The sequence below is a fragment of the Corapipo altera genome, unplaced genomic scaffold (genome assembly GCF_003945725.1).
Source record: "Corapipo altera isolate COAL_440 unplaced genomic scaffold, ASM394572v1 59, whole genome shotgun sequence".
Classification (NCBI taxonomy): Eukaryota; Metazoa; Chordata; class Aves; order Passeriformes; family Pipridae; genus Corapipo; species Corapipo altera.
Window position 1 is genome coordinate 5,996,834 of NW_020884917.1, and position 17,248 is coordinate 6,014,081.

General features: G+C 44.0%; 1 protein-coding gene across 1 annotated transcript in view; it reads left to right on the forward strand.

The window, feature by feature from the left end:
* Positions 1-243: 243 nt before the first annotated feature.
* LOC113953132 (amphiphysin) overlaps positions 244-17,248 on the forward strand; it is a 119,292-nt gene continuing 102,287 nt past the window's right edge. The window contains exon 1 of the mRNA XM_027655962.1: positions 244-430. Within this exon, the coding sequence (XP_027511763.1) occupies positions 362-430 (69 nt within the window). The 5' untranslated portion in view covers positions 244-361. The remainder of the gene's footprint in view (positions 431-17,248) is intronic.

Here is a 17,248-nt window from a genome sequence, read left to right on the forward strand (position 1 = left end):
GTGGGGCTTGTGCCGGTAGTGGACGCAGCTGCGTCAGCTGCCACAGCGCTGGTGGCTTCTAGAAATCATCATCGCCGTTCTCTCTTGATGTGTTTCATCTCCAGGAGACGACGCTGCCGGCCCTGCAGGGTCCCAGGAGCCGCCTCTCCGGGGTCCGGGGGCGGGCGGTGGCGGGGGGGCCCGCGGCTCACCTGAGGCGGCGGCGGCGGCCCCGCCTCTCCCCGCCGTGTCTTTAAAGCCCTCCTCCTTCTCCTCGCCCTCCCTTCATCCCTCCATCTCTGTCTCGCCTTTGCCGCTCGCAGCCGCCGGGCTCTGCCTCGCCCGCCTCCCCTCCCCACCCTCCCCATCCCCGCAGCCAGCCATGGCCGACATGAAGACTGGCATCTTCGCCAAGAACGTCCAGAAACGCCTCAACCGCGCTCAGGAGAAGGTGGGTTCCGGGGCGGGGGAACTGCTGGAGAGGGGCGCAGAGGGAAAAAGGGAGCGGCGGCAGTGCCGGGGGTCCGCGAAGGCATGCAGCCCCGCTCGCCCCCAGCGCCCGCCGCTGCGGCTCCCCGTGCCCGCGCCCTCCGGGGCCCGAGCTGCCGCTGGGGCCGGGCACGGGTGCGCTGGCGCTATTATGTAACCGGCCCATTTCACCGCCCGGCCGCTGTCCCCGGCCCCGCCGGCCGGTCGCTTCCCGCCGGGACGCGGCGCTGCGGGCGCTGCCGGTGGCCACTTGCCGCAGGCCCGAAGCAGTCGCCGCTCCCTTGCCCTTCAGGAGGCGCGGGGCTGCCCGCAGGAGTGGCTGCGCATCGCACCGCACCGCGGCGGGGTGGCCGCGCTGCCTCCTCGGCCCGCGCCGCGAAACGCGGGCTCGCCTCGCCTCACCGCCCGCCGCCCGCCCTCCTAAGAGGATTGCTTTTCCTTTAATATCCACGCCGGTTCATCCCCAGCTGCGGCGATTCCGCCCAGCAGCCCCGCCAGCGGCCGCCCGGGGTGACAGGCACCGCTGTGTGACAGGAGCCCGGGGGGGCTGGCACGGCCCGCGCCTTCCTCAGCGGCGGCCGCGGTTTTGGGGAGCTTCTCGGGATGTCACGGGGCTGGTCGAAATGTTCTGCGGCTGATGATGTGTATTGCTTAGGAAGACGGTGCCGGTTCTGGTGTTGCTGTAGCCTGGAAATGAACAACGGGCGAAGTCGGGGAGAATTTGCAGAAACTCCTGATCAAAGATGCGGGCCTTACCGGCCACTGTTTGTTTTGTTCATTTTCATTAATGAAAGCCGATAGGTACTGATGTTCTACACGAATAGCTCCTGTGTAGCTGTTGGGTGTCTCAAAACAAGACCACAGATGCAGATATTAAACATAGCAGAAAAGCATTTCTGTATGCTATATATAGCAGCTGTGTCTGCTGTGAGTACAGTTTGCAATAAAGCTGTTCCCAGCATGAATTTTGGAGACATGGTTGTCAGCAAGCATTGCAAGTCATCTCTTTTGAGGGCTAATAAAACCCCTCTAGCATATGTCCTGTATTGTAATACACCCTAGGTAATAGGGCTCTGGAGAATTAAGAGAAGCTATTTTATGACCCTATTTCTTCTGCTTCTCTGCCTATAAATCCTCACCTTTTTGCCACACGTTGAATTTTGTGGAGCTCTAATGGCATAAAATTTGCAACAATTAATATGTAGAAAAGTCTTATACATAATAATTTAGTCTTTAAGAATCCAGTAGTTTAGGCTGTTGCAGGCTAGTGATTAATTTTCTGTTTGAATTACTCCTGTCTAATTCATGAGGACTTTTCAATACCAAAGGCATGATGCATTTCCATTCTTGCAGGTTTTGACTACAACTGTTTTTGAGTAAAACACATAATACACTCCTTAGTAGTTTGGAAAGATCCGATGACTTTATGGTGTGAGTTGATCTGGGTTTGTAGTTGAAGCCTAAAAATGCTGATAATTTCCTTGTGTCTTTGTCGGTGTTGCTGTGATTAACCATCTGGAAAAGCACTGGTGCAAGTCTTGATAATCATATGTACTGGTTCCAGCTGTGACTGTTCAAATGTAGGAGGTCCTGATCACAGAAATAGATGGGCATACCAAAGAGAAGACCTTAATCTGAGTACCTGAGGTACCTGGTACGTGGCAAAGACTGCTGGTGCACCAGCCCCAGGGTAGCTGCCTCAACCCAACAGGTGCCTTGGGTGCAAACCGGGGATGCTGGTAGGCTCTGACAGATGGGCTGCTCTACCTTCATGTTGATGATCAGCCATGGTAACAAGGGGAGAACTTGTCTGGTTTGATCTGCATGTGTTGCAGTCAGACATCTGGCAATTTTGGCCTCATTTGGCATCCGTGGTGGTAATTTCTTATGTCAGTGGTCTAAAAGTTCCTTTTTTACAGGGTTATTTACAAGCTGCTAGAGGCTTGACACAGAGTAGGTCACAGTACCAGTGGCCTGATACTGAATAGGTCACAGTACTATGTAGCTCTGTATCCTTGGCTCCTTCATCCTGGCATGCACGTGTAATTATTGCCATGAGCTGTGCACATCTTGCTCTCTCATACCTACATTTCTGGTTAGGTTTGAGTTCCTTTATGGTTATACAACATAAAATCCTTCATTATTTTTGCTAAAACTTTACTTTAAAAAAAAACCCAACAAACAAATGGGAATGATACAGAATGATTGGGGTTTGTTTGTTTTGGGTACTTGATGGCAAGTAAATTGTATCTAGGAGTTGAAAATCTATGATTCCAGGTGGTATGAATAGGATGGTATCATGACAGGTGTGTAATATCACACTGGCTTAAAGAGATTTTTTTTTTTAATACATTCTGAGTTGTTTTATCTTGTTGTTTATATTGGCTTTGGGCACTTTCAGTTTCCTTAATGTATCCTTATAGTGCAATGTTTTTATTAAGCATTTATCCATAACTTTCTATTTGTTATTGATGCAATGTATGTTTTAAAAACACGGAGTGGCTCTAAAACATGGATCTTTATTTATGGAAACTATTTTTCTAGTGATGCTATCATTACTTCCAGTTCCTTACAGTCCAGAAGAAATTCTAGTTACATGGTGTAGATTGCATGTGCCCATAGTGTGCCTAGTCACTCTTTATATGACAAAAACTAAATAACTGGAAAATACTGAACAAATCTGTCTGTTTTGTCTTAGAAGTGTTAAATCAGAGAGTTGTGCAAAATTATTTCCATACATCATTCAGGTGTTGCTTTTTGTGGTAGCACGTGCCCTGGCACCCTAATTTTAAATCAGTGAGTGTCCCACTAGTTTTCACTGCATTTCTTCAATGACTTGTCCTCCAAAATTCAGGAAATGTGGACATACTGAGCTTGCAGCATCTGCTGGAAGCTGCCAACAGTCATCTGAAGAATCTGGATTAAAGTTTTAAAAGCTCCAGATCAATTTAGGAGCCTACATCCCAGCCATAAAAGTAAATGAAATGCCAATGTGTTTAAAGGGCTGTTTAAAATGAAACCAGAAAAGATGTATTGGTAACCAAGGCTGACCAAGTTGATTCTGAAAACAAGATTACTTGGATGAAAAGGCTGAGTTTGTATCCCTAGGTTTCTCTGCAAATTTCAGTTTAAGCTGATAACCCTTGTGCTCTCTTCTATATCCCAACAACTCTAATAGAATAGAATAGTTCAGCTGGAAGAGGCCTACAGTGATCATCTCGTCCCACTGCCTGACCATTTCAGGACCAACCAAAAGTTAAAGCACGGCTTTAAGGGCGCTGTCCAAATGTTTCTTCAACACTGACAGGCATTGGGGGTGGTGCATCGGCCACCTCTCTAGGAAGTCTGTTCCAGGGTTTGACCACCCTCTGAGTAAAGAAATGTTTCCTCATGTCAAGTCTGAACTTCCCCTGATGGATGCAACTTTAAGCCATTCCCATGTGTCCTGGCACTGGGTACCAGGGAGAAGCGCTCAGCAGCTTTCCAGTTCCCCTCCTCAGGAAGCTGTAGGGAGCAGTGAGGTCGCCCCTCAGCCTTCCTCCTGTCCAAACCAGACAAACCCAGTACCCTCAGCCTCTCCTCAGAACCCATTCCTGCCAGCCCCTTCCCCAGCTCTGGTGCCCTTCTCGGGACACGTTCAAGCACCTTCACACCCTTTTTAAATGATGGGGCCCAGAACTGCCCACAGTACTCAAGGTGAGACTGCACCAGCACTAAGTACAGGGGGACAACCACCTCTCTTGGTTGGCTGGTGATGCTGTGTTTGATGCACCCCAGGATGTGATTTGTCCCCTTGGCTGTCAGGGCACACACTGCTGACTCCTGCTGAGCCTCCTGCCAACCAGCACTCCCAGAGGCTCCTCTGCAGGGCTGCTCTCCTGCCACTCCTCTCCCAGTTTAGCCTCACGTCCAGCATTATTCCATCCCAAGTACAGAACCTGGCATTTGTTCTTATTCAGTTTCATGTCATTGGTGATTTCCCAATGCTATCCAGATCCCTTTGCAAGGCTTCATGTCCCATGGGAGAGTCAGTAGCACCTCCCAGTTTAGTATCATCAGCAAACTTACTACCTGTGCATTCAACTGCATCCTCCAGATCACTGATAGAAAGATTGAACAGAACTGGCTCTAGAATTGAGCCTGACAGATACTTCCCTGTTCACTACAACTCTTTGAGCCTTGCCCTTCAGCCAATTCTTCACCCAGTGCACTGTGTACTGCTCATTCCACTGTTGGACAACTTATCCGGAAGGATGCTGGGAAGAACAGTAACAAAAACCTTTCTAAAACCCAGAAAAACTACATCTACCATCTTCCCTTCATCCAGGCAGGTGACCTTATTGTAGATGGTTATTAAATTAAACAGGCCTTTCTTTTGTGAACCCATGTTAACCATGCCTCATGACTACATTGTTCTTTAAATGTCTTTCAGTAGAATCTGGTATGATTTTCTCCATATTTTTTTCCAGGAACCGTTAGACTAACAGGTATGTAGTTTCCTTGGTCTTCTCTCATGCCCTTTTTGTAAATGGATGTAACGTTGGCTAACTTCCAGTTGGTGGGGCCTCCCAAGACCTTTGGTAGATGACTGAGTGGTCCTGCTGTAACATCTGCTAACTCCTTCAATACTCTGGGATAAATCCCATCAGGCCCAATGGACTTAGTAACATTCAGTTGATACAACTGGTCCCTTACAATTTCAATGCCCACAAATGGAAAGTTAGTGTTCCTGCAGTCATGGTCCTCTGAAAACCCAAGGTAGCATCATGGACATTAGCTCCGTCACACAGAGGGGACAGCTATTATGGGTGTTTTCTGGGCTACCGGGTTGGTTTCCTCCATGGCCTGAGAGAAAAGTAACAGCATGATGTTTGTTCTTGGAAACCAAGTGGCAGAGCCTCTGGGAAACAGATATAGGCCCCTCAGATAAGGAGAAGAATCACCAACCCCTGGAGGTGTCTGAGGCTGTCAGGCCTCTTCAGATGCATAGCTGTAGTAAGTTCAAGTGAATACCTTCTTGAGGAGCACTGCAGTAGGGGTATACAGAGATGTTGCCAGCTGTCCTAGGGCTTTGTAGCACTCACTGGTGCCCTGCTAGGTGCAGAAAGGATTCTAGACCCTCAGGTTGATCAGGCTGAGGACATTTGGCCACTCTCAGAAACCCCTGAGATGACTTCAGGTTGAGGGAGATAGGGCTTAGGCTTAAGGTTGGACTCAATGATCTCAGAGGTCTTTTCCAACCTAGTTGATTCTGTGATATCCTGGAAGGTGTGACCAGTCTGTGGGACAGGAGACGGGTCTTGCTGATATGCTCAGGGCAGCTGATTGCTGACACTGTGATCAGGAAGGAGTTTTCCCCCAGGCAGATTGATGCTGGTCTCCAAGGTTTTTTTACCTTCCTCTGCAGCATTGAGCATGACCACTTCTCAGGGCTCTCCAGTCCCTTTTGGGTGGGTTGCTGCCTGCTGCTCATGCACCACAAAGATGACCTGTTGTGCCCTGTAGATGAGGGGAGGAAGGCTTTTTTTCCCTGCCATGGTGGGCTGCAAGTGTCTTAGGGAGTTTTTTACCTTTCTCTGCAGCATGGAGCACAGCCTATTGCCAGGGCTCCTTTGGGCCATTTTGGCCAGGTGCTGGCTATTCCTGCACTGTGAAGATGGCCCTCGTGCCCCTCATCCAGAGGGAGGAAGCTTTCTAGACTCCCAGGGTGGGCCCCGAGTGTGGTCCCTGGATGTTGCTTCTTGTTCTTTGTAGCACTGAGCACAGCCCCTTGTCAGGGCTCCTCTGGGCCCCTGCAGCTTGGTTCTTCTTGCCTGCTGCCCTCACACCTCCAAGGCACCACTCGTACCCTGTCTCTCTCTGGCCTCTTGCCCATTGTAAGCTTGGAGTGGGAGCGAGTTCTGCTTTTCCCTTGGCTCCATTTCCCCAGGGGTTCTTGCCTGTGCAAAACAGCCTGTGCTTGAAAGGACTCCAGGCTTGCTGCCCCATCCAGAGCTGCCACTTTTCAGCTCTCCCTGCCTGCAACACAAGCACAGGGCAGGCACAAGAATGTTTTTCATGCATCCCTAACCAGGAAGCACAGCAGCAAAGCAAGTTTTGGAAGGCAAAATTGTACCTGTCATTGATACGTGTCATACACTGGAAAATACCTCACAGTACTACATACTCTTCTTCTGACCTATATTCCTGCTGCTGCTTTTTGTGTCTCTTGTGTTTGCCAGACTGCAGAGGATGTATTTTCAAGCTAAACTAAGAAATGCATCAACCTGCTTCTGGCTACACATGCATGTTGTGTTAGTGCTTGTGAGCATCAACTCTGAAACAGATGGAGAAAAACAAAAATTAAAATATCATGTTTCCAGCTGTAACCTGTGTGTTATGTGTCCTTGTAAATGTTTTTGCAGCTGAAAACCCTCTGTTGTGTCAGACAAATGACAGACTCATTGTTATTTCACTCATGCTAAGTACAGGAAATAGAACAGTTATGCTATGTTACACCCAGAGTTCTGCACAACAAGCTATGACCCAGGTCTGAGGGCTCCATCCCAGAGAGCTGCTCTCTGCAGTACAGTTCCCAGACCAATCCAGGAGACAGGGATAGGAAGGGGCACACTGCCAGTATGGCTCAGGCAGGCACCGAAGGCCCCATGCTGAGCTGGAATATGTCCACTGGCCCCTTGGCAGGAGCTGGTGGGGGTGGGCATCCCAGGGGAGTCTGGTGGCAGCCACTGAGGCCTGTGAGCACTCCCAGGACCCTGACAGAGAAAGACTTGCACTGCTTATGTACTCTCCTTTAGATATTGATGGTTGGCCACTTTGAAGATGGAGTATTGGGCCACAGGGACCTTTTCACTGATGGAGTACTGTTGTTCGTAGACTATTTTGTTTTAGTATGTTTTTCCAAGGGAAACAGCTCAGGTATCTCAAAAAATGAGCACAAAGAGAGGAAAAACAATCCATGGGAAAATGAACAGGTATTGCTCAACTGTAAGACAATTTGCATTTAATTGAGAAACATATCACGCATCAGAGGTTTTGATCTTTGAGCCTTGCTAATGTCAGGAATGGTGGGTTTTGCCATCCTGTGAAAACTCATCTCAGCTGGATGAACTCAGAAGACTTTCGAAAACCACGTCGCGCTTGGATTTTGCAAATTTGTGCAGATGGTCCCATTGTCTTGAGGTGATCCAGAGCTCCCACCTCCCTCAGAAGACCCATGCCTCATTCCCACAAGGTGACAGAGCCAATGCCTAGCCTGGGAGATGGTTATGGGTATTCACTGCCTTCTGCTAGTGCAGGGCTGGAAAGAAAAGTCATCAGAGATTTCCTCAGCATGTACTAGAAGAGAAAGAAGCAGGTAGGAAGAATAATATATTTGAGTAGAATAGTTCAGCTAAAAGAGACCTACAATGATCTGGTCCCACTGCCTGACCACGTCAGGGATGACCAAAAGTTAAAGCATGGCTTTAAGGGCACTGTCCAAGTGCCTCTTCAACACTGACAGATGACAGACATGGGTCATTGACCACCTCTCTGGTAGGTCTGTTGCAGGGTTTGACCACTCTCTCATAATAAACCCAGCTGCTGCTGTCACAATGCTTCTGAAACTCTGTTCCAGTAAGGCTTATTCCTGGGCCTTTCTTGTGTAGCTCTTGAAAATCCAACTAATGCATTTTTTTATGTTTAACTTCTAAGTCAGCAGTATATTTGGTTTCATCTGAAAGTTAAACTGTAAGTACTCCAATTTATGAGAACTTTGGAGACATAACTAGGGTTTAAAATGTTGTGAAGGAGGAGATTCCCTAAAGGGAAAAGGTAAACTTCTGTCTGGGAGGGAATTTTGTGATTCTATACAGGTCATGTTCTGTAACTGATGGTGTCTGCTCTGAGGTAGGAGATAGGTATCTGCAAGAATATACTTATGAAAGGCATGTTACATACATTACGCCTGTGCTGACCTGTTTGCAATGTGATGATATGGTTCTAGCAACCTCAGGTTCATAAAAGCAAATTACTGTCTAATGATTTAAAACTGACCCCACAGATATTACAAATTCCATTACGCTGAAGTCATTACAGTATTATAACAGACCTCAACATTTGAGGCCCTGCTGGCACAAGCACACACAATGATGTGGCAACTTCATCTCTGAAGAGCTAATTCTTAATCTCTGAGTTTACAAACAAAACCAATTACAAGACAATAATTTCTCATGTGAATGGTATGGTCTAAACTATGCAGATCAGAATTTTCTAGCTTCAGGTGTCAGTGTAATGAAAACTTGAATTTTGTTTTTTAATTTTTTTTTTTTTTAATAGAAACTGTAGAAAAGGAGTGCAAGTGGCCGTCTGGCCCATTTTACCAAATGAAAGGGGAATCAACTGTACTTAAAATTATATGTTAGGAGTGATTTTTCTAGCCAACCTTTTTAAGTTTATAATGGTGGAGATTTTGCAGCTTCCCTAAATTGATCTATGCCTTTGCTTAGGCATCTCCAGTCAGAAAGTTCTCTTCTCATTGAATATAATTTTTATTTTTTTTTGCAGTTCAAGTCCCTTGTTCCGTTTTCTAGCTTTCCTTGTTGTTGAGGAATGTTTTCTTTCTTCTTGCCTCAAAATTTATAAGTGGTTTTCCTCTTTTGTCAGCATTCCCTGTGATCTAACTGGAGTTCTTACATGACCCTCCCAATTTGGCCAAACTCTCAGTAAAAAGTAGCTCTTATTAAAATATTGATTGCTTTTAATTATTTTAGTTTTTAATGTATACCTTAAAAGATAAAGGTAGATTCTGGTTGTCTGGGTGCGAAGTGTGGGGAAAAAAGGGGAGAGAAAAGCCCCAGGGCTCCTTCCTTTTACGTTTTTCTATGGTATTTTCCCTGCTTCATAAAGAAGGATCATCTGTTTCTCCTGTTCCAGTTCCCCCCTCCCCCATATGCAATATTAACCATGATCCTGTAAGTTACTATGTAATACACTCTTCCTCATTGTCACTTAGCTTCCACAGGTCAAGAAAGTGCTGTTTCTTAAGTTTTATGGGGAACCAACTCTGTGTTTACTTATCAAAGCATTATTAGTATCAAAGTGGCCTCCTCCTCTGTGCCTGCTTGACAATTTTATCTTTTTTATTCTTTCCTATTTCCTTTTTAGTTCTTGAACACACGTCCCTTCCTCTGCTCTTCTCTTTACGCTTCATTTAGACTTTCTCTTTAAAATAAAATAATTCTTTAAAAAATCTACTGTTAATTTGTTAGGTTTGGGTCTGGACTGCTTTCTTCACTACATCTTGCCCCTTTAGTAGATCATCTGTTTTGCATTGTCATATTTTCTAAGCCCTAATGTTTCTGACTCAAGGACTGCCCCATGCTGGCTGTCATCAGTGGTCTGCAGCCACTCCACAGTGAATGCCACCTTCCTGTTGTGGCACAGTTAAGACTGTGACTTTATAGTGGAGAGATGTTGGGGTGGTGATAACCTGTGTGTCTGGAAAATACAGGAATTCGTGGTCTGGACTGATCACCAATGCCTGCCTCCTCGATTAGGATGTACTGCTGGACCCTGGTGCAACCAGCTTTGTAGGCAGTGAGGGTAAGAGAGCAGTGAATTAGGGCAGGAAAGGAGAATACATAGTGACTTTCACCTCAGTGGCCCAAGTTTTATGCACTGGCTAGGAGAAACTGTGAAGAAAACTGCCCATCTGTCGTATCAGAATATTTCAGTGGGGATAAATGGCAGAGAAAAGCAGGGTAAGTATGAGGTGGGGGTGAGCATGGAGGGGAGATCAGCATGCCTGTGCCCACCCTTCCTGCAGCACGGTTGTCCAGGCTGTGGGGAGCCTCTCTTACTGGCTTGCCGAGTAGTAAAAGCAGGTGTGGGATTGCAGACAGTATACTGAGTTTGGGAGAAAATGAAAATAAAGAGTGAAAGATACCCTTTAACAGTTTTTTTGCCTACATGAAGAGGATCATAGCTCCTTGAACTCGCCTGAAGATGTCAGAGGGATTTTTTCACCTGCCTAAAATAGAGGGATGCACCCCTACCAAAACCTCTGATCAGGCAAAAGTCACTACCCGCTGTGCCAGTCCACTTATTTACCTCGAGGACTGCAGAGTGTGGTGAGAAGGAGTAACAGATGGCTCTGCTGCTTCACCATGGAGGGCATTTTCCCTAGGGAACTGTCATTTGCTTTAGTTCATTGGACTCTGCTGCAAACTCAGCTATTTGGAGCCTACAAGAGGGCATGGTCTTAAGCTGTGCCAGGGGAGGTTTAGGTGGAATATTAGGAAGACATTTTTTACCGAGAGATTAATCAGGCATTGGAATGGGCTGCCCAGGGAGGTGGTGGATTCACCATCCCTGGATGTTTTCAAGATGAGACTGGATGTGGCACTTAGTGCCATGGTCTAGTAACCACAGCAGTGTTGGATCTTGGAGGTCTTTTCCAACCCAGTTGATTCTATCATTCTATGATAGTCTACAATCCAAAGTGTTTCCAATGCTGTGTCACTCCTCCCTAAATGTTCTACAGCGTCAGCATCACTGCTGTGCATCACTGAATCTTTGCTGTTCTCAAATGCAAAATTATTTATTCCAGATTTAATGAGTAGCTAGTTAGTTAATGCCAGAATCATAAAACAGTGACCAGCTTGGAAAAGCAATTGTGTCATTTTGTTGGTTTGAGTCTCTGCTAGTTGGAGTTTACTAATCTTAAGCAGAGAGTATGGTACAATTTAGGCCTGTGTTAGATGCACACAACACATTACTTGATGCTTATTCTTTCCCTTCCTCTCTTGTATGTCAAACCAAACAAGTTGTTGCAGACATAATCAGGAAAGACATTTAGAAAATTATTTGACTTCTGTTACTTCATAGGTGAACCTAGCTGCACACATCAGAGGTTTAAAAATCAGTACTCGGACCCCAAACGTTGTAGGCTATCAAAGAATACTGAATGTTTGTTTTGTTTTATTTGTCTCCTGTTTTGCATGAGAGGAGGGACAGATGGTATTGCTGGAAGAGGGCTCTATTCCCTCAGGGTCTGCAGGGCTGACCAAGGTCCTCCCTGTGTACGGGAAAGCTGGGAATAAAGTGACAGCACCCCACATAGTCAGTGCTAAGTACCTGTAGAAAAACTGAAAGACAGGAAAGGAGAAACGGAGAGCAAAATTGCCTCGTAATTAAGACAACAGTGCGAGAAGTGCAAATGTAAAAGCTGAAGGAGCCTGCAATGGGATGCGTTCATTAGCTATGTTTCTACTAGGAGATTCAACTGAGTCCACAGGAACTTCACCCAAATGGTAGCCTTAGGGTTTAGTCCTGCAGTTCTATCACTCCAGATTCAGTGAAGTCAAGGTGCTGTATGTATCCCAGGGCTTGGGATTGCTTGAACTTACTCCTACTCTCTGTTCTTGTACTAAAAAAAACCCTCCTATGGAATTTGTGCTTCCAGGGTCTGAAAAGCCTGTCTCAGAGAAGGCAAACCTCACTGATGTTTTGAAGAGCTGAAGAGGGTTTTATTCTTAACACCACCCTGGCATCATGTTTTTCTGTAGCATAGTCGAAGAACATATTCGTTGCAAGCATAGTGCCAACATCTTTTATGCAAAGTTTCATAGTAGGGTAAAAATAAATAGTAATTCAGAAGGTGGCTGAGAATCTAGGTTGATTTGACAGCCAAGCTGAGAAGCAAATCAGGAAGAAATTTAGGCAACCCTTAGATGACAAACGCGTGCTATTTGAAGGGCATCTTAACTCCTAAATGAGTCACTCCTCCCAGAGTCATGACTGGCAACATGGGACGATGGGGAGGAACCAGCTTTGTCAAATATGGTTCAAATATGGACTGAAAAATATTGTGGATCAAGAACACATGTTTACAGACTGCAGGATGAATACAAACTTGAGTACAGTCTGTTTTCTTAGTGTTTCAACTCGGATTGTGCTGTTCAGTTCTGGTTTCTATAGTGAGGGCTGGTTTCTATAGGCAGTGTTTATCTGGAAAAGAAGTAAAAAGACTGGTCCCCATCCTACCAAAGGCTTATCATGAAGTATGCTGATTAATAGTGATGCTCAGTAGCATCTGTTATCAGAAGTGTTGGTGGGATTGAAGTAGTCATATAAACTCTTCTCTGACTCAAAGAAGGATATTTTTTACACTCTCTTATACAGAAAGATTCCTTACTTGCATGAAAGCAGTCAAAGATCAAGCAAATTTGATTATGCATTAATGCATCTTAGAATTTTTTGCACATTTAATGGATCTAAAAAAAAAGACAATGTGAAGTCATTCTCAAATGTAAAGCACTTCTGTCTTTCTGAAACTCAGGGTATTTTCAGATTTTCTTCATAGAAGGTGCTATCATTACATGTTGAAAAAAAAATACCCAAACACTTCTGGAGAATTGTGCTGGATTCCCATTTTTTTGGGTTTTTTTTAGTCTTATTAAAAAAAAAGTGGAAATAGGAGAAGGGTGGGGGAAGGCTTTCTAGAAGTGTCACAAACTCATTTCCACTCTAAGATATGTATACCTACAGGTTATGTCTACATCTAAACCAGCTTTAGCTATACAACAAAATTACTTGTTGAACTACTAAAACATGTTAAAAATAGAGTAAGTTTCACCCAAGGTTTTTAGCTCTAAGACTTCCAAAAGAACTCAGTTCTCACTGGCTTCCTCATTTAATTTCAAGTTGTTGGCAACTCAGTTCCTCATTTACAAACATACCTTTCTGCACTGCTAGCACCTGTTTAATTGAGGTGTGAAGGGTTTCCACCTTGTACCCCTCAGTTATCTAGAAATTATGACTCTGGGGAGACTCAAAGAGTACAGTTTTAGGTTACTTTGGCAAAACATGCTGTGTTCTTTGCATTCTCATCTCCGTCCAGTGTCTCCTCTACCAAAGCAGAAGCTCTCCAAGCCTTCATTTGGTGTAGCATGAGGTGAGGTCTCACCTGAAGAATGTAAAGTGCCATGCCTGAGCAGGATGTATCGCTCTGCATTGCAGGAGAGAGGGATTGCATTTGTATTCCCCCAGATCTGCATCTTAAACACAGCCTGGTCCTTACAGTATTAGCAAAGTAAACTGAGAGCACATTGTTTTCTATCCCTAACCTAATGCTTTTGTGCACAGAGACTTTAGGGCCAGACTGTTTTGATGCATGAACAATAAAGTTGCTGAACAGTTACAAACTGGAGACGTGTAAAAGCCATACACTTGACACTGACACATGGTCAGGCTGGGCATCCATTGTAGTGAAAGAGAATAATCATTGGGAAACTTAACTGAACGCTGGTCTGTTTGTGCTTTACCACATTTGCTCTGAGGGTCTGCCTATCCTGAAAAGGATACACAAAGATTTTCTTCATAGATCTTCTTCCACAACAAAGTGTAACTTCTATCTAAAGTTTTAGGAGAACATTACACATTCTGTACAATTACCTTTTTCATATTACTTAGGTATTAAGATTAAAAAAATTGTCTTTCATATTTGCAGTCCTAAGAGAATTTTGTCATAACTTTATTCCAGTATGGAGAGTAAGCACACTCATGTAAACATGATAAATGTCTATCATATAATCATATAAAATGAACCTAGACAGATGGCTGGGTAACTGTGTGATGCTATGAGAATTAAAGAACTCAACATTAAAGCATTGTTATTCTAGTAAACAGTAAAGAAGCTGGGTATGATACCACAAGTTTGTGCTGAAACAGGACTAATGGTTAACAAAGGCCAGTACCTCGATGTGAGAATTTAAGTTTTAGTGGGGCTACCTATTTAAAATTAAAGGGAAAATTGGTAGCTTCTTACTATCTTTCCACGTGCTAAAAAATAAGAAAAGAGAGGACTGGTCATTCAAATCTGGTCAAAAATCAACACTGATGTGTCTGACGTAAAATGTTTTATAACTGTATTAGAAAAAGATGACAAAATTTTAAAAATTTATGATTAATATCTCATCTTTTTCATAAGAGCATATCTGTTGTAGAATATAAAATCCAGTTATTGTTTGTGTTATGTAAACCTGAGCTATAGGAAAGAGCATAATAATTTCAAAGCAGTATTTTTTTTCTAAATCTGGGTATGTGAGTGTGTATTGTTGCTTGGTTCCTAACATATGCAATAGCTAATTTTATCCCATCTGGGATCTGACTGATCCTTTGGTCTCTGATGAGCACAGGAATGATATTTTTCCTTCCTCACCTCCTCAAAAGAAAAGACTGTGGTTGATTTGCATTGGATAAATCAGGGGAATGATCCTTCATTGACATGAGTCTTTCTGTGATTCACACTTGTACCAAGAGGTATTTTACTCTGTCAATAATCTGATGGAAATATATGGAACTATGCAGATTACTCCCATGTACATATAGCATGAAGAAATGTGCAAAAATACAATATCAACTAGCTTTCCATTAAGGCTCCATTTATTCCCTTTGCCTTTTTTTAATGTTTTAAGTTGTTTTAATACAAAACACTTCTTTTAAAAAAGAATTCAGATCAGAGACTCTCCTTAAGAAACGCCAATTACATCCATCATAGTATTTAGTATTTGTGCCTCTTGCAAATGGTGATGAATTCAATATCAAATCATTATAGTAACTATCTTTTAAAGATCTGATTCTACTCATGTTGATTTTATTTGCATCAGGATGAGGCTCTGCAGATTAAATATGATCCAGTTTACTGTGTTAACAGAATTTAATACTACATTACTCTCTGTACTGGCTCTACATTGGACTGGATTTAAATTGTAGCTGGTTGCATAGCTTTCTGCAAATTACACCTGTGCTTATAGGTCTAATAATGTGCATACATATATTCTGAGGCAAGAGGAATTTTTACTTTGAAGAAGTAAATGTTGTGAAGCCACATTTTGACATCTTAGGCAGTTATAAGCTGGGGTTTCTCCTTGCTTTGAGAGAGTTTTCCTGGCTATGCCAGCAGCAAGTCTATTGTGGAATCATAAACTTCTTGGTTGACCTTCCCTGACCTGCATGAATCGATACTTCTAAGTTACTGATACTATGAGTTTTGTGGCTAATTATAACTCTTCCAGCAAATTTGAGGGAACCTACACAGCTACTGCATCCAGCTGGGGGAAATGCCTGACACTGACTTGTGCCAATGTTTTGCAAGAGTTCACTTGCTCAAGCTGTTTTCTTGCTCCCTTTGCAACAAACACCTATGTACACATACAGAGGTGTTAATAGATCAGTCTGGGACTGTCTGTCACTGTTTTTAATCTTGCTAATTTTTACTTGCCTATTTGTACCAATCAGTTGGAATGTCAATGCAGTTTGATTGTTCCCTTTTCTTTCTCTGTACATCAGTACCTTATTTTATCTGTTCCCCTTCATTTGAGGCCTGGCTAAAGGTGTGTAATATGTATGCCAGACCCAGTTATCAACCTAAAAGACAGTCCTTCTTCCCTTGCTTTGATATTTTTTTTTTAAGAATAAATGCAAACTGTTCATGTTGATTTGTTCAATTAAAAATAATAGAAAACCCACATAACTTCCCATGATTGTTATACAAATCAGAAAAGGACAGTGTAGCAGGCTGGTTTTTTCATATTTTCAAAAAAAAAAGGTGAGGTTGGAATTGTTTTATCTTACAAAATAAAAAGACCAAACGTTGGTTTAATAAAAATAAGAGCAAATGTTTTCCCCTCCTTTCCCTTTCATGAGCGTTTCTCAATGCATTCCTCAATCACATATGCAGCTTGTACAGTCCCCATTCCCATTCCTACCCCTTCCTCTCTCTTCCATTCAGATCAGCAACTGATCCTTCATTTAAGAATAGAGTAGAATGTAGAATAATATATGTTGGAAGAGGCTTGTGGATGCTGACTCATCCACCTCCAACTCAGAGCTGGGACAATGTCAAAGCTAGGTCAGGTTGCTAAAGGCTGTGTCCAGTTGTGTCTCAAATACCTCCAAGGCTGGAGATTGCCCAGCCTCTCTGAGCAGCCTGTTGTAGCATTTCACCGTTTCGTGGTGATTTGTTTCGTACCCCGTATTTGCTTGTTGCAGCTTATGACTGCTGCTCTGTCCCTTCCTCTTATGAGCCTCTGAGTAGGGCTTGGCTTGGTCTTCTCTGTAATGACTAGTTAGGTGTTTGGAAATAGAAACCAGGGTTCATTCCCTTATCTTCGTCATTTCCTGGCTGAAGAAGCCAAGCTCCCTTCTCATGCCCACTGGTCCAGCCTGCTGAGCATTTCAGTGGTCTTCTGCTGGTTTCCTTCTAGTTTTCCCATGTCTTTCTTTCACTGGGTAGCCCAGAAGTGGAAGTGACAGCACTCCCAATGCAGGCTCATGAACTCCAGATAGGAGAATCATTGCCCTTGACCCATGTCTAGAGTCTAGTTCTGACTTTTGTCCCTGCAAGGGAGCACATGACTCTTGGGATGTGATCCACAGCAGTGGAGAACAGCAGCAGTTTTCCTTGGTTGGAAGAACTGGGAGTAAGGAGACACAAACATGGAGAAGGGCAAAAGCTACTGGGTACCTCAGTACCTCTTTGTCATTCATGGTTTTAGGGCTGACTTCCTAAGATAGGTCCCTGAAATGCCTAAGTGAAATTCAAGTGCTGTGCTGCCCCTTGGCCAAGCTTTTGGCCTAGGTATACCAGTTCTCTGGACACAGTTCGGGACAACAGTTTAGCTGATAGTGTTTGTGGGTTTGGGGGGGTGGGGTGGTTTGGTTTTATTTTTTCTGTGTTGTTGTTTTGGTTTTGGGTTTTGGTTTGTTTTTTTTTTTCATGTTGATTGATCTCCAC